Source organism: Elgaria multicarinata, chromosome 6, assembly GCF_023053635.1.
Source record: "Elgaria multicarinata webbii isolate HBS135686 ecotype San Diego chromosome 6, rElgMul1.1.pri, whole genome shotgun sequence".
Taxonomy (NCBI): Eukaryota; Metazoa; Chordata; class Lepidosauria; order Squamata; family Anguidae; genus Elgaria; species Elgaria multicarinata.
The window spans coordinates 105,044,052-105,066,767 of record NC_086176.1 but is presented as its reverse complement, the minus strand read 5'-3'; the positions used below and the strand labels follow the sequence as shown (position 1 = coordinate 105,066,767).

Sequence of the window (22,716 nt, the reverse complement as noted above, 5' to 3'; positions counted from 1 at the left end):
GTCCAAAACATCTGGCAGGCACCAGGCTGGGAAAGTGGACCTAGCACAAGCTATTATACACAATTTTATTTGCACCTAATGGGGCTTCCCTCCCCTACTTTGAATACCATATCCCTTCCTTTCTCCCTTGCCATAAGATATGTTTGAAACCTCCCTTAGTGTTAAATGTTCATGAAAGAACACTTTCTCCCATATGAGCCTGCCTGGTTCTTAAGATTTTTCAAGACCACCACCTTTGAAGGTATGTTTGGTGGCAATGCAAAACAGGGCCTCCTCAGTGGCCACTCCCCGGCTGTAGAACCCACTGCCAAAGGAGGCTAGGTTGCTCCCTCTCTGCTATCCTTTAGCATGTCTTTAGTGTGTAAGCGAGTCTGTTGAGCTGTATGCTGGTTTTACTCTCTTGCTGTTGTATTTTTAATTGTGTTTTAATGCAGGGTGACCATATGAAAAGGAGGACAGGGCTCCTGTATTTTTAACAGTTGTATTGAAAAGGGGATTTCAGCAGGTGTCATTTGGATGCATACAGCATCTGGTGAAATTCTCTCTTCATCGCAATAGTTAAAGCTGCAGGTGCCCTGCCCTCTTTTAAATCTGGTCACTCTAGTATAGCTCCTGCACCTTTAACTGTTGTGATGAAGAGGGAATTTCACCAAGTGCTGCATGCATACAAATGATACCTGCTGAAATTCCCTTTTCTATGCAACTGTTAAAGATACAGGAGCCCTGTCCTCCTTTTCATTTAATTCCTATTTAATGTATTTGCTGATTGTTGTTTTTATCAGTGCTTGTAAGCCACCTTGAGTGCCATGTTTGGTAGAAAGGTGGGATAAAAATCAAATCAAATCAAATAAATATGTGTTTTGCCACTTAGTATTGGGTGTGGGTGTAGGTTTATTGTTCAAGGAACTCAAGTCCAAAATGCCCTATTCTTCATGAAACTAGCTAAGTGGATCTTTGCATCCTGGCTCAAAAATTGCATTCTTCCTGTAACCTAATTAGGAAGAAAAAAGAGGCTGACTGCCCATAGTCTTTCTATATAGGGAGGAACAAAGCCAATTCCAGACTACTGACAGTAAGCTGGAGGGGGGGGGGGATCCTGAGATCTATAATTTGTAGCACTGCTGCCTTCCTACCATGACATAAAGTTGCCAACCTTGTGTTGAGTTAAACGTGTTAGTTACCATCACATGCTCTGAAAGCTGAAGGGTTTTTTTTAGGCTCAATGGGCATGTATAGGTGAAGGATGCCAATAAACGTTCCTCATGGAAGTATCAGCCACAGGCATCTCCTTCTCAAATGGACATTTTGCAAAAATCACTTGGTGGCAGAAAGTGGTTCAGATGGATTTACTTTGAACCAGATGAACTATGAACTATTGATCCTAAATGTGATTGCAGCAATACAGTTTGGTATCAGACATTCCCCCGTGATAGTGGCATGGTATCTTTAATAGGCCACATGTTGTAATCCAAATCATCCCTGTGTCAAGCAAATATTCTGATCCTGAGTTTTTGCATGATTCTATCTAGTATTGTCACTCATGAAGTCCTCATACATACTCCGTGTGTTATGTGCGTGTTTTACTATCAGTGATGGAGCACTACAAAGCTCATGAAGGTTTTCTGCCTATTTATCCATAATATGCTATTGGATGGCTTCTCTTCTAATTTTTTTCCATTTAAATAAGTCCCTCTTTTTATCATCCTTTCTTTGAAGTCCCTAATTAGAACATTCATTGATTTCACTGTCTTATTATAAAAGTGTGATCCTAACACACAATGTGGTTTGTTCTGCACAATTTTCAACTCTGTTCTAGGTACACATCCTCATCTTCTGCATCTAACTCTACATTCTGTGTCACATTTCTATGCATTAGGCTTTTACTATTGGCTAGAGTGTATATTAACAATGTAGGTAAAGATATTTAATGGTGGATCCCCATATTACCAAATTTGGAAGTAGTAGGAGAGAATATATATAAAAAATCCAAGCATGTTGCAATGACCAGAAAGACGAAAACCTGTGTTAGAAAAGTGGATGAGAAAAGGAAGAAGTAGACAGCAGTAAAATACTAACACCAAGGAGGTCACCAGTCAAAAACATACCAAAGAGTGTAAGGGACCTTCATAATTGGGAGATGATGATGCTTGCCCTCCATTTCTAGACCAAACAGCTGTGCCTGCTAATAGTAAAATGGGAGTTACCATTGGAACTATGCAAACAAAATGCCTTTTCAAACATTCTGGGTAGTACTGCAGACACCTGAATACAATTTCCCAGATAGACATAAAGAACAGACTTATGGAGAACTTTAAAAGGAAATGTTTATTAAGGAAAAAAAAAACCTTTGCAGCAACACATATTGATAAAAGTCAAGAAGTTCCCCCATCCTACTGGCTAATGAACAAGATTTCATTGGTTTGGGAGTAGTGCCTAATAGAAGCTACATCATAAAGAGAGGTGTCACCAATGGAAGCAGGCATCATTCTTTTAAGAAGTACTAAGGGAACTGCTAGCCTACGCCTAATTCTAGCCATAGCAGAAGAAAACAGTATCTCTTTTCAGTAACAATATTATAAATGATCAAACCTATGGATTTTTTTTTTAAAAAATGAAGCATTGCTTTGTAAACAACACATAAACTACATCCTGCTGTTCCATTAATTCCATTCATTTCAAGGCATCAACTGAAGGAAAGGCTCCTAGTGGATTGTGCCTGTGCGCATTTTAATATTTGCATTTGAAGCCATTGGCTCTTACCGATATTGAAAAAGGTGGTGTTTTATTGACCTTCAAAGCTTTTCACGGTCTAGCTCCGCCCTATCTCTCCTCTCTCATCTCACACTATTGCCCCGCTCGTGCTCTCCGCTCCTCTGATGCCATGCTTCTCACCTGCCCAAGGGTCTCTACTTCCCTTGCTCGGCTTCGCCCATTCTCTTCTGCTGCCCCTTACGCCTGGAATGCTCTCCCAGAACATCTGAGATCTACAAGTTCAATCTCAGCTTTTAAAGCTCAGCTAAAAACTTTTCTTTTCCCTAAAGCTTTTAAAACTTGATGTTACTCGGACTTTAGACTGTTAGTTATACTGTTAGTTTTTCCCTACCCTGTGCCTGTTTACCCTACCCAGTGCCTGTTTGCATTCTCTCCCCCTCCTTATTGCTTTACTATGACTTTATTAGAATGTAAGCCTATGCGGCAGGGTCTTGCTATTTACTGTTTTACTCTGTACAGCACCATGTACATTGATGGTGCTATATAAATAAATAAATAAATAAATAAATAATAATAATAATAATAATAATAATAATAATAATATTCAACTAACCAACCCTCTTTTTTTTCTGTTTTTACTGCTTTTAAAAGGGTCAACAGTGTAATCTATCAGTTTTCTAATGAAGCCACATTAAACACACAGGGATCAAAAGTTGCTTTGGAAACTCTCTCCCTGCAGAAAGTGCTCATAAAGTATAATAATCTGGACATTTGTAATGTCATTTCCCCCTTGTATGACACAACTGATCCTTAAATTGGTTCCATATAGACCCATCCTCCAATTGGAGTCCACCAGGAGAAGAGCCTTCAGTGTGGTGGTCCCCCTCCTATGGAATTCCCTGCCTCTGGAGGTCAGGCAGGCAAGAACTTCGTATTCCTTTCAGCGCCTCCTGAAAACGTCATTATTCCAGGAAGCCTTTCCTTAATGACCAGCCACAGCTCAAGGTTCACTTTTCATTTTGCTTCTTTGAAAGATCTGTCTTAAGGTGTTTTATTCTGTTTTTATTTTATTTTATCATGTACACTGCTCCGAAATTTTGAATGGGGACCGGTATATAAATATTGTAAATAAATAAATAAAATAAATAAAATTCTGAATAACAGCAGAGCCAGTGACTTGTTTCCTAGGCTTTCTATAGCACAAATAAATTTTGCTGGATGAAATTAAACAGCTTACACATTCTAGTTGTATTCAACTTCATTTGGGATTCCCCATGCTGACAAGTTGGGGATTGCTCTCCCCACCTGCTGGAATTGCAGGATGCAGGGTTTCGGTGACTCCTGGGTATTGGTGAAGTAGGAGTGCAGAAAGTTATAATTGCTTGCTAATTTCCCCTAAACCGGAGATGAAGAATTTGTGGCCCTCCAGATGTGGTTGAACTGCAACTTCCACCATCCCTCTCCATTGGCTATGCCGCTTAGGACTGATGGAAGAGGCACTCCAACAACACCTAGAGGGTCACATGTTCCCCCCACCTACCCCTGCCCTAAACTCTTACTTGGGTCTCCTGCAGACTATCGAACCCCTACAACTTAGGAAACAAGGTCTCCAGTATAATTTGCCGCTGCCATCATATCGTGCTCACAACGCAATGCGATGGGCCTCATCACAGGAAGAAGTGAGTAATTGAAAAGCAGATTTATTACTGCATTTATATCCTGCCTTTTTTTCCCCTCCAATGAATCCAAGGTGACATACATCCTCCTCCTCCTCCTCTCCATTTTATCCTCAGAACAACCACCCTGTGAGGTAGGTTGGGCTGAAAGTTTGTGACTGGCCCAAAGTCACCCAGTGGGTTTCTACGGCCGAGTAGGGACTAGAACCCAGATCTCCCGACTCCCGGTCCAACACCTTAGCCACTACACCACACTGGCTCTCCACACCACACTTTGGATTAAAAGCAGATCTTGTATTGCAAATAACCACAGCATTTCCCATTTAGTCATTCACTTTTCCCTGCAATGAAGGGATACTGTGTTGGATTCAGACATGCTCAGAGTAGACCCATTGAAACTTAAGTTAGCAATAATTAAGCTGCCCCATAGATTTCAATGGGCCTAATATGAATATAATGAAGTTTGGCTCAAACCCAAAGGGATTTATATTTCATTTAATACAGCCTTTAACTCTTGGGTGCATATGCATGGGAATGGGCTTCTGAAAACTGGTAAGCCCAGTGGAACACTGAGTTGCATCCAATATGTTCTTTGCGGATGGATTTCATTCTTCCACTCACCTGCAGTCCCTGGAAGCCACCCAAATCTGTTCAGAAGGGTTGGGGGAAACTCTCCAAGTAGATTTTGTGGATCTGTGTGTGTGTGTGTGTGTGTGTGTGTGTGTGTGTGTGTGTGGGCTGTAAGGGGGAGAATGGGAAGGGAAATTCTTGCTGAGATGATGTAACCCTCTCATAACATTGGATTCAGCCCAATATTACTTGACTTGTCTTTCATATCACATAAGCTCTCCCTGACCCATGACACAGCTAAGCTACCATGTAGTTACTGCCCACATGGTAAAACACATGAATTCAAAAAACATCTGAACTGGCCCTAAATGTTGGGATGTTTAGTAATCAGGATATTTCTTCAGCACCAAGGTTGTTTACTGCACAACTCACTCTTTTCTAAGAGATGTACAGAAGGACTGGGCAGACTAGGGACTACCGGACTAACCCTCTGGCTTCTGGTGACGGGACAGGTTGGAAGAGAAAGTGGTTGATAAACTGAGCTGTTTAGAATGCCGTGGGAATCACACCTTAGTTGTGTAGGCTTGGCAAGGTTTGCCACTATTCCCCTTTCAATTTGGCACTTCCCAGATGCAAAGGCCACAACAGCTTTTTCCACAGGAGACCATCTGCTTCACTAGAACTGTTTACATGGCCGCTGTGAAGGTTCCCTTCCATTTTGGGGTGGTGGTGGTAATAAAGTGACCTTTGAAACTACAAATGGTGGGATCACTAGTTTGTGAAAGATGATAGGAAACTAGGACTTTTACCCTACCCTGTGCCTGTTTACCCTACCCAGTGCCTGTTTGCATTCCCTTCCCCTCCTTATTGCTTTACTATGATTTTAGTAGAATGTAAGCCTATGCGGCAGGGTCTTGCTATTTACTGTTTTATGCTGTACAGCACCATGTACACTGATGGTGCTATATAAATAAATAATAATAATAATAATAATAATAATAATAATAATAATAATAATAATAGGATTCATGTTGCATCCAGTTAGAGTAGCTTCGGTTGTGTTTCTATCCAACTCTGGGTGTACAAAATCCAGCCTTGGTGTATTATTAAGAACACACGAAGCTCTCTTATACTGAGTCAGACCACTGGTCCATCTAGCTCAGTATTGTCAATACTGACTGGCAGCAGCTCTCCAGGGCTTCAGGCCGGCTTCCCCTCCACCCTCCTCCTCAGCCATACCTGGAAATACCAGGGAGTGAACCTAGAGCCTTCCGCATGCAAAGCTTGCACCTCACTACTGAGCTTTGGCAATTCCCCAAACATTAATATGGTGGCAGTCTGATTCTCTTTCTAGCGTAATTTAGCTCTCCTACTTTATATAGTAGGGTTATATTTAGGAATCTCCTACTATTTTATGGAATTGAAATGTTCAGTAAAATATAATTTTAACCACAATACCTGAGAGAGAAGGGGGAGAACCAACAGGAGTTGAAGGATTTGATGAAAAGCTGTTGTTGGTGTGGTCTGGAGAGTAGATCTTTAAAAGATGATAAAGAATTAATCTAAAGCCATTTATGAGTGGATGCAGACAGAGGTATGGTGCTTCTATTAATTAGGGAATAGGGCAAAAAACCTCTTCTTTCCTTAAAATCATTACCTCACAACACAAAAAATACACTATGGCCTAATCTACACCAAGCAGATTACACTATGGAAGCGGTATATAAACGGCAGGAGCCACACCGATCAGGATATAGCACCATGAAAGTGGTATGAAAGCGGTCTATGGTCTGTATCAAAGAGCCCCAATAGCTGTCAGTGCACTTCAATACTGCTATGGAGCAGTAGTGTGGCTCCTGCCTTTTATATACCGCTTTCGTAGTGCAATATCCTGCTTGGTGTAGATCAGGCCTACGAAGAATCAGAACAGCATGACAAATACATCTTGAAGAAACAGACAGTTGTGATGAAGTGACAGTTCTAATTGTAACACTTTTTTCCTCCTTATTTATAAAAGTTTTAACAGCCTTTGTAATTTGCCCTATGGTGAAAATATATTTTACATGCTGCTTTACATAGAAATACAAAAAAGAGGTTTCTGAGAAGTATTCTATTTTAAGGTAAACTTCTTTAAGAACTACAACAGAAAGCACAGTGGGCAATATTTATTACAGCAAACTGCAAAGGATATAGAACTTGCAATGAGAAGAGAATTATTGGCTTTTGTGTTGATTTTGGTACAGTGTTTACCTGTTTAGGCTGAGTTCATCTATTACATTATTCAGGTGAGACTTACATGATGTTACTTAATATCTGAACAGGTAAAATTCTGTTATCACTTAGGACATGATTTGATGTCATAGCGATCATTGACTCTTATCACGTCAAACAATTATCAGGGAATGGGCAGCACGCTGGGAACTCATACTGTCTACCGTTTAAGCTTAAAATGTGAACACTTCCTTTGGGTTTTACATAGGCAATTTAATTAATTAACCCCCGATCCTCTCCCATGTTAATCAATGCTTCAGGGCACCAGTTAAAGTAGATTTTGTACTGTAGCTATTACATGGGAATTGTGCTAGTTTTTGCCTTTGTAACATATGTTAGCTGGACATGGAAAATGTCAATTCTCATGAGAACTCAGCGGAACCCACTCTGCCCAGAAAATAAATTGCAATGATGGTTCTTTTAAAAGTCAGCATATAGCCATGTTTTGCAGCATTATTTTAAATACAGAATTGTTATCCAGACCTGAGAGAAGGGAAAATAAATAAATAAAATTAGTGGAAGGCAATTTGAGGTTAACACTGACTTTTAAATATCAACCGCTGCAAAGGAACAGATTGGGGGACCTTTTAAACACTACCCTGGCTGTGCGGGAACCGCTTTCCCAAGAGTAGTTCTTGTGCAGATAGCACAACCTTTAAATTACTCAAAACATGGGATCTGGGGCTGATGGTGCAGTTCCTGATGACAGAATTGGTACCCAGCAGGTGCTGCCAATTCTGTCGAGAGGCTCACTTGATTGGCCACTGCCCATGAGAACGGGTCATTAAAAATTTGTCCCAGCAGAGAGGCAGCTCCTGCACAGTAAGGCAGCGTTTAAAGGTCCCCGAGGCTAGAAAGGAAAACACAACACTGAAAGCCAAATCCCTTTTCAATGAATTCTTTCTCTGGCTCACTGCTCAAATTACATTTGAAAGTCACAGCTGCACTCATTTTTGTGGAGAGGATTTGTGTTGGGACAACTCTGGACATGGCCTTTCCAGTCTCTTGGATAAACCCAAGTATTATAGTTCCAACTTCAAGGGTATATCCACTCCACAAACTTAAATGGGTTCACTCTCATGGCTTCCTCCTTAGGAACTCTGGAAACTAACTGTGGAATAGGGAGTCCAAGCAGAATGGTCTGCAGCCTTACAAGAAATAGGACTCCCAGTGATACTCGGATGAAAACACATCACTGAAAATGGTTTCAAAATGCTTTAGGTTTAAAGTGAAGATGAGCCCAAGGTTTTCACAGAAGCAGATGTCTGAGAACCCATGTTGTTTTTCAAATGTAACAAGAGAAGCAATACCAAGAATTACTCTAGAACAAATTCTGCTACTGAGTGACATCATGTAAAATTCTTGATTATTTTCAAATGAATGGAAGATGGCAAAGCACCACTTGGAATCAACAATTCACCTGTAAATTATTGGTTTTCCGGAGAGATTTGTATAGAGGGTAACACTACTTTTATGTTACATTATTTTAATTGCCAATAATGAAATCAACCCTGCTTGGCGCTCACTTTCCTAAATATCTGGTAGCTGGTTCTGACCCAAGTTCATTTTACACAAGTGATCCCAAAGCAAATATTTCCTTACAGATGCAAGTGCTTTCCCCAACGCATCGCCTGTCTGTGAACTTCCTGCTGCTCCACTTCCTCTGCTTGCTGAAAAACAAAAGAATGAACATAAAGCAAGGCAGGATTCTGTTTGCTAAGATAGATTTCAAACGTATCCCAGCCACCAATGTTCCTTATGCATCCTTCAAGAAGAAATGAACTGCAAATGACTTCAGGTTCAAATAAAGGAACTACGGGATTCAGCCATCCACTACTCCCTGCAATGAGGAGATAGGTGTTTTTGCAGTCTCAGGTGCATATGCATGGGAGAACGAATATCAGTCAAATACTACATAGTCTCTTAAAGAGTAATCTTAAGGCCGCTAGACAGAGTTACAACAATGGAGGAGGAGATAAGATCATGGATCTTCTCTCCCTTCCTCCCAGTCGCAATGGCAACCTTACAAGAGAAATCAAAGAGGGAGGAAAGGGAGCGTGCTGGTGGGCAGGGAAGGGAGAGGAGAGGCCAGGTTGTGCAGTATCCTCTGGTTATCACTGAAAGGTAGGTCAGCTAGATGGGTAAGAGGAGATCAAGCTGATTTTTGTATTTTTAATGGCAGTTCTCCTCTCGGATTGTGTGGCTCTTGCTGGCAGGGCATAGGATAGGTGGAGGGCTCTGACCATTGATAGTAAGGACTTAGTCACTGCCTCCACCCTGTCTTTAATCATATCAGAGAGACAAACTACCCTGGATCCAGAGTCATAATACAAGTGACCTGGAAAACTTGAAGCACTCATCCATTATGGGGAAGTGAACAAATCCTGACTACCAGCAGAGTCTTTCCAACTGCTGAGGGGCCTGTTAGAAGACCCAGAGAGAGAAAGACTTGGTTGTATCCCTCAATTGCAGGCCATGACAAATTTGCAGGAGCCTTGCATCCATCATGACTTGAGACTTTACAGTTAGTGCAGTTCCAGCAGTAGGGGTGTCTAGAACATAGTCTGCTCCAATTATGTTGTAGGCATTTCAGTTGTTGAGGCCTGATGATGCTGACAACATACTTAACCAAGTTTGTCCAAGCACTTGTAGGTTCAGCCTTTGCCCTTCTTGTCTTATTAAATCTAATAGAAAAGGGATGCCGGATAAATGCAGGAGGCTATCAATTTCTCTTTGAGAGAAAGGCTGCTATTAATCTCTTTAAAAGAAGAGGTGATCAGGCTGCTCTCAACTGATCTCATCTTTTTATAAACATAGAATCACCCACTTAATAAACAGGTCAAACTTCTATGCCAGGAGTGTTGAACCTCTTTCAGCATGAGGGCCAAATTCAGTTCTGGAGAAATGCTTGCATTCCAGTGGTGGGTGGTTCTGAAGGCAAATTCCCTCCCTTCAACAGGATTTTTTTTTAAAAGGCCAGGGATGGAGAGAAAAACAAAAAACCTGCTCCCCCTTCACCTCACTGGCATAAGACGGGCAGGGCCTTAGATCATTTGGAGCTGCTGTTGTCAGAGACCCACCGCTGCCTACAAGCAGGTTTGCAGCTTAAGTGCACCTCCATGACATATTTCAGTTAATCTACTTTTGGCTGAAGCTGAGCTAAAGAATTACCTTTTACATTGGAGGGGAATTTTCTGTGGCTTTCAAAGGGTGAGCAAATTTCTAATAATTTTCAGGGGGGACTAACTTGACATGATAGCAGTGAGGTAGCAGGGCATTTCAGGTCCTTCTTTTACAGAACCTCCCCCCCCCCCCCCCCCGCTCTGTTGCCAATTCAAGTGATGGAGGAGCAGTCCTGGTCACAACCTTCTGCCATCTTGTCTCTTATTTTGGTACATTGACCTACCCCAGTGGAAAATTCTATAATTTTACCCACCCTCCAAAGTTTTTTTTTTTAAAAAAAAAACCTTTCACCTCACCCCCACCACCTCGAAAGTGACAAAAATGGCTAGGGTTGGTATTTCGGCCCATTACTACTTTCAGCTACTGCAAAAACTACTTACACAACATGTGTAATTAATACAACATACTTCTTTTTTAATTTTGTTTACCAAATTTAAAATCAGAAAGACATGCTAAATTAGTTCTTGATAGATTTAGGAGTGGGGGGGGGATTCCAGTTTTTTTTCTGATTAGAAATCATTTGGAAAACTGACACCAATGGCCACAAATAGGACTTGCCATCCTCCCAAGATGAAAGATAGATCCAAATGGCTCAAGCAAAAAAAATAATTACCCCCTTCTGAGATATGACTGGTTCTTCCCTGGAAAGTTCAGATTTTAAAGATGGAAAGATCCTAGCTCTTTCATTTGTGGGGATATAAGAAAACCAGTATCCAGTAAAGACAGTATTTTATTCCATGGTAGACCATGTTCTCCTGCTCCTTTGACCAGGATTTGAACCAATCATTTATTACTCCTATCTTACAATGAATCCTTGGTAGATCTGATGAATATTACCTAAAGTATCTATTGCCAGATTAGGATCTTCACGATACTCTAAAAGTGGCCAGTTTTTGTGCAGCTGTCATACACCAATGGAAATTGATCTTGAATGGTTTTATTGAATGATAACACTTTAGATTTGGGTTGCAACTCTTGAGTCTAATATAAGGATTTTATGTATTTATTGCTGTTGTTGTTTGTTATACTAGTCTGTGACCAAAATAAACTATTCATTCATGAATGAAGTATTCATTCATATTCAACTGCTCACTGAGCAGTAACCTCCTCCTGTCCTTGAGTGTTATTGGCAATTAGTGCAATAGAACTGGGATGATTGACAAGCATTGGGCCCTTCCTTTTTTATAACTGGATAATACCACATTTATTTATTTATTTATTATTTATTTATTACATTTTTATACCGCCCAATAGCCGAAGGTCTAGGCAGTTCACAAAAATGAAAACCACAATAAAACAACCAACAGGTTAAAAACACAAATATAAAATACAGTATAAAAAGCACAACCAGGATAAAACCACGCAGCAAAATTGATATAAGATTAAAATACAGAGTTAGAACAGTAAAATTTAAATTTAAGTTAAAATTAAGTGTTAAAATACTGAGAGAATAAAAAGGTCTTCAGCTGGCGACGAGAAGAGTACAGTGTAGACGCCAGGCGGACCTCTCTGGGGAGCTCATTCCACAGCCGGGGTGCCACAGCGGAGAAAGACCTCCTCCTAGTAGCCACCTGCCTTACTTCCTTTGGCAGGGGCTCACGGATTAATATTTTATTAATATTTAATATAGTAAATAGCTGTAAATTTACTGTATTTAGAATCATAGAATAGTAGAGTTGGAAGGGGCCCATAAAGCCATTGAGTCCAACCCCCTGCTCAATGCAGGAATCCACATTAAAGCATGCTTGACAGATGGTTGTCCAGCTGCCTTTTGAAGGCCTCTAGTGTGGGAGAGCCCACAACCTCCCTAGGTAACTGGTTCCATTGTCGTACTGCTCTAACAGTCAGGAAGTTTTCCTGATGTCCAGCCAGAATCTGGCTTCCTGTAACTTGAGCCCATTTTTCTGTTTCTGGCTGCATGATTTTGCCTCATGCTGCATACATAGGGGCGCCTCATGAGAATTGCAAGCAAGCCAGGTACTGTACGGAAAAACACTACACACTCATCTTTCCAAGTGAACAAATTGATATTGGGAATGACTCCATGTAATATTGGGGCTTTGCTAGACCTACCTTGGAATCGGTGCTGGAGGAGCGGCGAGCCCGCGGTACAAGTAGCACGGGCTGTTGCTCCAATCCACACATCAGATGTGATGGGCTGCAGGAAAGCCCCATCGCGTCCTCCATTTTGTTTCCCTCTTAAAGGGCCGGATGCGCAGGAGCGCACCAGCGGAAAATAGGGTCCCCCGTCCCCCTGGCTGTGATTTCCCCCCGCAATCTCCGCACCCCGCCACCGCAATCTCCGATTCCCCCCCATCTCCCCACCCTGCCCTGATGGCTGCAGAGCTCCTGTGGAGCACTGCGCACTGTCCGCAGCTTTTCCCGGCTACTCGTGTGTAAATGCGGTAGCCGGAAAAAGCGGCGGACCAGGCTACACGCCCGCGGTCTCGGGCTCAGCCCAAGACCGTGGGAAATACCGGGCCACAAGTGGTGCCGGTTACCCCGGGGGCAGGGAGGTTTGACCCCTGCCTGAGCCTGGAATCCCCTGTGCATCATCTGGATGCACAAGGACGAGCCTGGGCCTCGTACCGGGCTAACCCCTCGTCTAACAAGGCTCTTGGTCATCAGTGGGAACAAGGGCATCTGGGGATTGATAACTGTTATAAATGGCGGCTGATGCAATTCTGAAAATGTGGAAATGGGAGGAATCAGGATTGCTAAGCAAGCTCATCCTAATGATGTGAACATATTTTGGGATGGGGACATGTCACACTCTGTAAACACAACTATTTTCTAGGGGAATGAGTCTGTAATGGGTAATGCAGTGTGCTTAATCCCCCACATTTCTGGCATAATACCTAAAGGGTTATCTCTCACTGCCTCCGGTATGTGTTTGTTTATGAATCTGCCTGCTTGCTAAAGTCACAGTATGAAGCCTTTTTGTGCATCCCTAGGAATGCTGTGGCACTTAGGATGTAGAACACCTTATCCCTCAAGGTTAGATTGCCTCTTACCACTACCTGAAGACATTTCTTTTCCAGTGTCTCATTGATTTGTCTGCTGCGTAATTTTCATTTATTTATCTAATCCTTGCTCTTTTTAGCTTTGACAGTTGAAGGTTTTATTGTGGCTTTTTGAAGCATATTGTTTTATTTCTTCATAATGCTATTTATGGGAGAGGGCTTTCTCTGTTGTGGCACCCGACTGTGGAATGCCCTCCGCTTGGAGGTCTGACTTGGAGGTCAACACTGACTCTATTCCAGCGCCAAATAAAACCACGGCTTTTTAACAAAGCCTTTAACGGCTAAATTCACCTGGCTTCCATATTGTTTTAACTGTTTTTACTGCTTTTAAATTATATATTGGTTTTAACTTGATTAATGGTTTAATTTGTTTTTAGTTGTGTATATTTATTGTTTTATATTGTATGATTTTATCTGTACACCGCCCTGAGATCCTGGTGATATAGGGCGGGATACAAATGTTTTAAATAAATAAAATAAACAAATTTAGTGTTTCATTGGGTATGTTTATGCTTTACATGGGCCACTTGGATTCTGAACGGAAAAGCATAACTTTTTTTTAGAAAGCAAGTACTGCATATAAGCCAGACTTATGTAAGAACTGACCCATACATACACGGCTTGGGGCCACAATACTTGACGGAACGCCTCTCCCGACATGAACCTACCCGTACACTGCGCTCAACATCTAAGGTCCTCCTCCGAGTGCCTAGTCCGAGGGAAGCTCGGAGGATGGCAACAAGGGAGAGGGTCTTTTCAGTGGTGGTCCCCCAATTATGGAATGATCTCCCCGATGAGGCTCGCCTGGCGCCAACATTGTTATCTTTTCAGCGCCAGGTCAAGACTTTTCTCTTTTCCCAGGCATTTAACAATGCTAAGTTTGTTTGTTTTCTAACGGACCCCAGAACTGTTGTTTTTAAATGGAAACATCAACTGGTACAAAACAGGGCAGCACAGTTACTAACAGGGACTGGCCGATGAGACCACATCACGCCAGTCCTTTTCCAGCTTCATTGGCTGCCAGTCCAGGTCCGGGCCCGATTCAAAGTGCTGGTATTAACATTTAAAGCCCTAAACGGCTTGGGGCTAGGCTATCTGAAGGAACGCCTCCTCCTGTATGTACCTGCCCAGACCCTAAGGTCATCCTTAGGGGTCCATGAGGATGACCTTCTCCATGAGCCCCTGCCAAAGGAAGTGAGGCAGGTGGCTACCAGGAGCAGGGCCTTCTCTGCTGTGGCACCCCGGCTGTGGAATGAGCTCCCTAAGGAGGTTCGCTTGGCACCTACATTATATGCTTTTAGACGCCAGGTGAAGACCTTTTTATTCTCCCAGCATTCTAACAGTCTATAAATAAATTTTAACTTGGTGTTTTAAATTTGTAATTTTGCACTGCTGCTGTTTTTATCTGGTTGAGCTTTTATATTGTATTTTGTATTATGGTTTTATACTGTTGTTTCATACTTTGAATGTTTTTAATTTTTGTGAACCACCCAGAGAGCTCTGGCTATTGGGCGGTATAGAAATGTAATAAATAAATAAATAAATAAATAAATAAAAATACCAGTGTTTTTATACTGTTTATGTTTTTGATGGTTTAACATTTTGTATACTTTTTAATGTTCACTGTTTTTAATTTTTGTAAACCGACCAGAGAGCTTCGGCTATGGGGTGGTATATAAATGTGATCAATCAATCAATCAATCAATCAATCAAATCAATCTTACTAAAGAAGCTGGCCTTCTTCTTATTATTATTTTTATTTATATAGCACCATCAGTGTACATGGTTTTTATTACATTCTAATAAAATAATAATAAAACAATAAGAAAGGAAGGGGACAATCCTCCTTAAGGCACAATCTCCCCAGGCATGTAAAATGTTGATGACCAATTGACACTGCAAACTAGAACTGAATAAAGTGCTCTGGCAGAACAGGAACTGGGTACAAGCTGGCAAAAAACCCATGATCCAGCACCTAAACATGTCACAGAGCTGAACCGGAGCAATGGTTAGACTCAAGAGAGAGAAAACTTTGGTCAATTTGATATTTTTACTCTTCCTAAGATAAGATGTACTGACACAGCAGGATAAAAATTCATGTCCCTCCTGTGCCATATGACAGTTTATCACCCCATTGCACTGGAAGCTTAACACGCTTGTAAAAAAATTAAGTGCAGTATTATGTGACTGTTCTAATAATAAAATCACAGTAAAACCAAGGCCTCAAGGGAAAGCACACATAATGTTTCCACTAAAAAAGCCACATACTGCCATGCGTCATGTCATTCAAACATGTCATTTAAAGTGAGAGTACAAAGCAGGATTAATACATGAATGAGGCAGATATTCTGGAGTAATCTTTAGCATATGCTGCATTAAATCTCCCCTGGTAAGTGGCTGCCTAAATGCCACATAGCTTTGAACCTTTGAAAACACATGGGTAATACTTTGCACAGACTTAAGGATCACTTTAAGTTAATATTCTCACATGATTCACTCAGAAAAATTATTTTTCTTGGAAATGCTGTGTTCACAGTTTTCTTTAGGACATCACCAGTTGATATTCATGCACACGTTTTTCTCCTCCTCCAGAGAGAAATGCAACTGTGCAAGTAACTATGAGGCAGCATCCAGATTAGTAATTAATAATGCAAACACGCTTTTGGGGGGAAGAAAAGTATTAAGGTAGGTAAGTCAGCACAGCTGAAATTCTGGGCAAAATCCAACCGGGTGCTTATGCTCTCGTCAATTCTTTTCCACCCCACCGATTCCCTTGTGGGTCCTGCTAATTCTGTTGTGCATGCGGGACCCACCGCTTACACAAGGGATATTTAGAAAGCCCCCAAATGAATGGAAAAACTCATTTCTGGAAGGAGGCAGGCTGGCAGAACTCCCTTACAGGAGCTTCGCTGACCTGCCTCCTTCCAGAAATGAGGGTTTCTGCTTGTGTCAGGTTGCTCCAGCAATACTAAAACGCCACTGTGCAAGTGATGGGTTCCACTTGCACAATGCAATTGGTGGGACAAAAGCGAATCAGTAGGGGAGTAACCCCCCTGTTGACTTCTGCCCATTAGTTCCACGCTGATGTTGACTTGAGTTTCGTTTTCACGTCAACGCAGCAACAACTTCAACCAGCCGCACTGTTCCATTCATGATATTTATAAAAATGTGAAAAGTAAAGGTTTTTTCCCTACAACATCCAATGAAACCAGCCCCCTCTTTTTACAGAAAAGCAATGTGGGAAACAAAGCGAGATCTTTCATTCATTAACCATGAAACAAGTCTTTAACTCACCCATTATGCTATCTGTTCCATTTGCGGGTGGCGTACAGGAAGAAGCGCTGTAATGGGTTGTGCCACTGCGATGGAAAGTGGACATTGGAGGAAGACTGGAATTGATGTCTGCTGAGGAGTGTGATGGGTAGCTCTGTGATGGAACACATGGCAAGAGAACATTTCAGTCCTCAAAAGAATGCGTAACAGTTGGATCTTGCACGGTCAGTTCATTTTATTTTCTTTCAACATGCAAAATATGTGGGCCAATGTTTTTTGGACAGACATTCTGCTTCATAAGAATATATGATATAAAAATCTACACATATTTTACAGCTGAACATGCCACAGGTGAAAGGCTTGAGGCTGTAGTCACTTAGGCTGCCTGTGTGAGCTTAGCCCCTTTTCGGCATACTCCAGGCTCCAGCTCTTAATTCCATTGAAATAAATATTATCAGAACATCTCAGATTAATATTACGTTTTGCCATTTCCCACAGGTTCCTGGTGGACTCTGCCCCCAGTGTAAACTTAGACACCCTTCACCATAAAATTGCTGGTATGTATCTAGTTTGAACCCTACAGGGCTTAAACCAGGAGCCCTGCAGAGCACTGTTCCATCTTTTCACTGTTCCATGTTCTCTGGCTTTCTGGTGAAAAGTTCGCCAGAGAGCCATTCCTGTGCCACTCTGTATTCTAAAGCTTCTAGACCTCATGCATCCCTTAAGAACATAAGAAGAGCCATTCTGGATCAGGTCAAGGTCCATCTAGTCCAGCATTCTATTCAGACGGTGGCCACCAACAAGCAGAACATGAGTTCAATAGTACCTTCTTGCTCATGTTCTACAGCAACTGGTCTATACAGGAGTACTGTCTCTGATGCTGAAGACAGCATATAGCAATCAGGATAGCCTGATCTTCAGGAATTGAAAGGCATCCAAATTGGTAGACATCACTATGTTTTGTAGTTGTACAAAGAAGTAGTTCATAGGAAAACAGGAAGCTGCCTTATACTGACTCTGTACCTTGGTCCATCCAGCCCAGTATTGTTGACACTAACTGACAGCAGCTCTCAAGGATTTCAGGCAGGTTTTTTTCCTGCCCTACCTGGAGTTGCCAGGGATTGAACCTGGGACCTCCTGCATGCCTAAGCAGGAGCTCTACCACTGAGCATGCCCACCCCCTCAAGACACTGAACTGAATAAAGTGCTAATTAGAATGTAAGCCTAAGCGGCAGGGTCTTGCTATTTACTGTTTTACTGTTTTACTCTGTACAGCACCATGTACATTGATGGTGCTATATAAATAATAATAATAATAATAATAATAATAATAATAATAATAATAATAATAATAAGATAGATGAAGCTTCCTTTTATCTATCCTGATTCTCCAACCAATCAGCTTCATGGGATGACCCCATTGGGTTCTAGCATTATGAGAGAGGAGGAAGAAATATCTCCCTATCCACTTTCTCCACACCATCCATAATTTTTTACAACTGGATCACGTTCTCCCTTATTTGCCTTTTTCCTTCATTCTAGGCAACCTGTCTAAGAGAAAGGTCATCAGGTTATTCCCCTGCATTGCCAGACTATTGAATTTCCACCTCTCACGTAGGTGCTCTCTTGTATGCAGAAGACTAGAACAGATCAAGGTTTGGTCCTTCTCCGTCTTGGATCAGGGAGACTACCCTTATACCATATACAGCAGATGGACAGCATAAACAATAGGGATACTTGTCATGTTACATTTCAAAGACATGAGATGTGTTTACAAATATTTATTTCTATTCTGCACTATTGCAAGGTAGGTTATGTGTTTAAATCCACAACATAAAAATAAACTTTAAAAACATCAAGAAAGATTAAAATCCAAACTATGCTCAAGACTCGCCACAAATTATAAATAATGTGTGTCATCCAGCCAAAGTCAAACCTGTTTGTGTCAACCACTTCCAAGCTCTAATGAAGTCAACGGAAGGGAATTAAGTGTGTACTTCACTCTCATGCAGTGTAATCTTATACAGATTTCTTGGAAGTCAGTCTACTATGCTAAGTGAAACTTAATTCCTGGTAAAGGTGTTTAGGGAATTCAGCTGGATCACGCCTGAGATGTACAAGGCCTGATTAGGACTGAAGTAGAGCGCAGCCACTATTGAGAGGTGTCAAAAGAGGTCATATATACAATACAGATTGATTCTACCTAAGGCTGGCCATCTACTAGCAGAACGGAAACAGCAAGTGGGATGGAAACCACTAGATTGTGGAATGGCCTGCTGGGAGAGATTCGTCAACTTAAGTCACATTGTGTGAGAACGGACATCTGCTACATGACTGTTGAATCCAACCCATATAGATGTGGAAAGTGTTATGCAAGGAACTGGAATATCTACATAAGTTTTACAGGAAGGATCTATCAGCTGGACAGTAGATTCCTACGACCTTCTTCTGCTCAAGGATTTCGTATGAAATTTATGGAAATTTTAAAATAGCCTCTCCCTTTCTCACACACTTAATTTGCATTTATGCATTTAAAAGCAAGCATATTCAATCCAACCCTTAGGAGAATCTGGATTCTGTTAAAAGTAGTCTGAAAAGCGCGCACACACGCACGCGCACACACACACACACACACACACACACACACACACACACACTAACTGCAGGAGGGCCGGTGCTTATCACCTTTCCCGCTCTCTTGGCATGTTATTCTAAGCCCCTTTACCTGGATGTAATGGCACAGAAATTGGAGAGTTTTTTTTAAAATCCTTTCCCAAAAGCTTCTTACGTGTCTTCCATAATGTTTTATCCATATCCCATACATGTGGTTCACATACCCTTTTTGGGCCTATAGGGATGTCAAATTCCCTCCATTTTAAAATGGTAAATTTTAAAAGGGTAAATTTAGCAAAGAAATGCTTAGAATAAGCTTTCTCCTTTCGACAGAAGACCAAGATGGTGTGTGTGTGTGTGTGTGTGTGTGTGTGTGCCTTAAATTCTTTAAAATTGTGTCTTCTATGTCTGTGGTCCCCCCCACCCCGCAATTTCTGTTGAAAGTGAAATACAGTCTTACCAAGCGGTCATGAGGATGAAGACTGCAGTAGCTACTGGACTGTGGAATATGAGAAGAATTGCCCAACATTCCGCCATAACCTGGCTGATTCATTCCGCTGGAGGAGCTCCAGGGGTCACTGCTGTGATGACCGTCTGTAAAACAAAAAGAAAAATAGGGCTTCGCTGAAGGCTGGGTTCTCTAACATTCCGACGTTGCATTTCCAGTAAATGTTAAAATTAGCATTCTAATAGGGTTTGATGAACACCTCATGGGTCACTGTGTTGGATAACGGTTTACAATAAAAGACAGCAATCATAAATGGGAAGCTATGTGATCAGCCTTTTGCCTCCTAAGGGCTACAATAATTTTATATAAGTACATGTTCATGAGTGGGGGAAAGTTTCCTAAGTAGAAGAGCAAATGCCAAAAATCACCACCAATTAGTCATAGCTCTTATATGCAAAGGTTTTACTCAGGTTTGTGCTATTTTTATCTAAAACTTGAATACCTGTATTGTTATAAAACTTCACTAGGGCAAAATAGCTTGAAATAGTTCTTTGCTGACATTAAGCAGAGCTGGAGTATTAGAACTTAAACAGTCAGGGGTTTGTCCCCTTATGTAAACTCACAAAGCAATTTGTCTACAAGACTTTCAACTCCTCACTGGGAATCTTTCTACAAGTCAGTGGGGCTGTTTACACAACACACTAATCTATACTCAGTGGTTGAGTGTGAGTTGTTTTGAATAGTGGGTTGTTTTTTGAACCGTGGGTTAGTGTGTTGTCTCGAATGCAGCATGTTTTCTGCAGAGAGGATAATTGTGTTGTCTGAACACAGCCAGCGTGGCTTGTTAACTACCCCAAACAACCCAACAACAAACCATGGGTTCTCAAGGTGGGTTGTTTGAAAAAATAAGCCACACTGCATGGTTATCAAGCATGGTTACCAATAGGTGTTGCTGCAAAGGAACTTATTTTCTTAATAAGCCACCCGAGCTGTGTTCAGACAACATGCTAACCCATGGTTCAACAAACAACCCATGGTTCGAAACAACCCACACTCAACCACTGAGTATGGGCTAGTGTGTAGTGTGAACAGCCTCATAATGTCACTACACCAACTACTCATGGGCCAGAATTAGAGATAGGGATATAGGAGGACACATTGACCTCCTGTGCCTCCTAAAGCAGGGATGTGCAGACTTCAGGCCTGTGCATTCCACTAAGGTTTTTTTTTTTGGGGGGGGGTACTAAAACCCAGAAATCCACCAACTGTACAAAAGACATGCACTCATAATTAACAAATTCCAAGCCTAGGAATTTATTTTATGTATTAGAACTGAACTGAGCTCATAGTTCTTCCACATGAAAATGTACTCCTGTTCCCTGACTCCTTCAGCTCTAACCATTTCAGCAGGGCTGGGGAGATTCTGTGGATGCCACTGTTAAACAGTTGGGAGTCAGAAATCGCTCCCGATCTACTTCAAATCACCCAGAAATCTACCTGTAAATCCTGATCTATTATCTTCTGTCCATCCCTGTCCTAAAGGACTGCTGTAATACCCAAGCACAGGAGAAAGGTTGGACAGGGTTCCATTGAACATAAGAGGATTAGAGTTACATCCCCTCCCCCCACCACAAACATTCTCATTCAAACTGCTAGAAAATAAATTGCTTTAGAAAAGAAATTCCAAGGAGAAGAAAAATTCGGTGAAATTCTCATGGATCAGGTTCAGTGTTCTTACTTATGCGATGGCTGAGCAGTGTGTGTGAATTTCCTTCTTTCATTGTACAACCGTATCTCTGGAGCCCGGGGCCTCCTTGCCTTCCTGCACTTCAATTAAAGCCCTGGGGAAGATGACATAAAGTAATTCCTCCCATAGGGCTTTTTCAGATGAGGAAGCACAGGCAGCCTGGGAGGCCGCAGAACAAAGGAGAGTTGTATAATAGAAAGAAGAAAAAAGCATTGCACTCTTGGCCACCACCAAATTTTCTCCACCATTTCTGTGGCGCCCCCTCTCACCCCGCTCAACTCAATGCCCTTGAATGACACTAGGTATAGGGCATGGTGAAGAATGCACAATGGTGACCAGGCTGCCAACACATCTGCTGCTGTTACAACTTGCAGCGACAGCACAAGACGCAAAAACCCTGAGGGGGAAAAAGGAAGTTGTGCTACAACACCTGCCAATAGTGCGCCCTACCTGTGAGAAAGTGTTGGAGAATTCCTCCTTCCCCTGGAGAAATTTGATGAAATAGTATTCTCCACCCAACACTGCCCAATTTCTCTGCCCACAAATAAGGTAGAGAATTTCAAGATACTATTCGCTCTAAGGGGAGCAAATGGCATCCCATTATAGGCATTGTAACCATGGTGAACTCAGTCATGCCCGTCGTATTTATTAAATAAGTTGTATATATATAAAAGTTTAAAAAATGGTTACGGTCAGCTTTTATTAATTAAAAGAATATATTTCAGTGAATTTGCCCATATGAATCTGTTGGTACCTTCGGCTGGAAAAATGAAGGGTGGGCATGTAGAACAGGACCTTATCTCTGGTGGCACTACAACTGAAACACCCTCCCTGGGGAAATCTCACTTTTTGCTTTTAGATGAATCTTTCTTTGAAAGCTTGCTATTCAAACAGACATTTGATGGGTAATTTCTTCCTATTTTAGCTGCTTTTATGCTGCTTTAAGATTATATCCAATTAAGACTCTTTGATCCACTGGAGACATCCATCAGTAGAACAGAGATGGAGGCGATTTTTGGCGGTTCCTCTTCCCCTTTGCAGTCCCTGCCCCCCAGACCCACAAAATCTCCTCCAGAGGGTTGAGCAACTCTTGAGAACAGTGACATGTCAGGTGGTGTGCAGGGGGGAGGGGGAATCCCCTAAAATTGCTGAGAGAAGCATCTTCTGCATCAAAGAGCCATCTGTCATTTGAATGACACA

The 22,716-nt window shown here is 41.7% G+C and overlaps 1 protein-coding gene across 22 annotated transcripts in view; it reads right to left on the bottom strand.

Moving 5' to 3' along the window:
• The window catches only part of TCF4 (transcription factor 4), a 410,485-nt gene that overhangs the window by 43,824 nt on the left and 343,945 nt on the right, over window positions 1–22,716 (bottom strand). For 21 of the 22 annotated variants that reach the window (XR_010025561.1, XM_063128224.1, XM_063128230.1 and 18 more), the window contains 5 exons: window positions 19,782–19,915; window positions 16,730–16,862; window positions 8,832–8,899; window positions 6,417–6,495; window positions 2,106–2,182 (listed from right to left, as the gene is read on the bottom strand). Coding sequence is in view for 21 of the 22 variants with exons in the window: in XM_063128224.1 (XP_062984294.1) it covers window positions 2,106–2,182; window positions 6,417–6,495; window positions 8,832–8,899; window positions 16,730–16,862; window positions 19,782–19,915 (491 nt within the window). In the remaining variant the exon portion in view is untranslated. The remainder of the gene's footprint in view (window positions 1–2,105; window positions 2,183–6,416; window positions 6,496–8,831; window positions 8,900–16,729; window positions 16,863–19,781; window positions 19,916–22,716) is intronic. The other variant, XM_063128235.1, reaches the window with a different exon arrangement.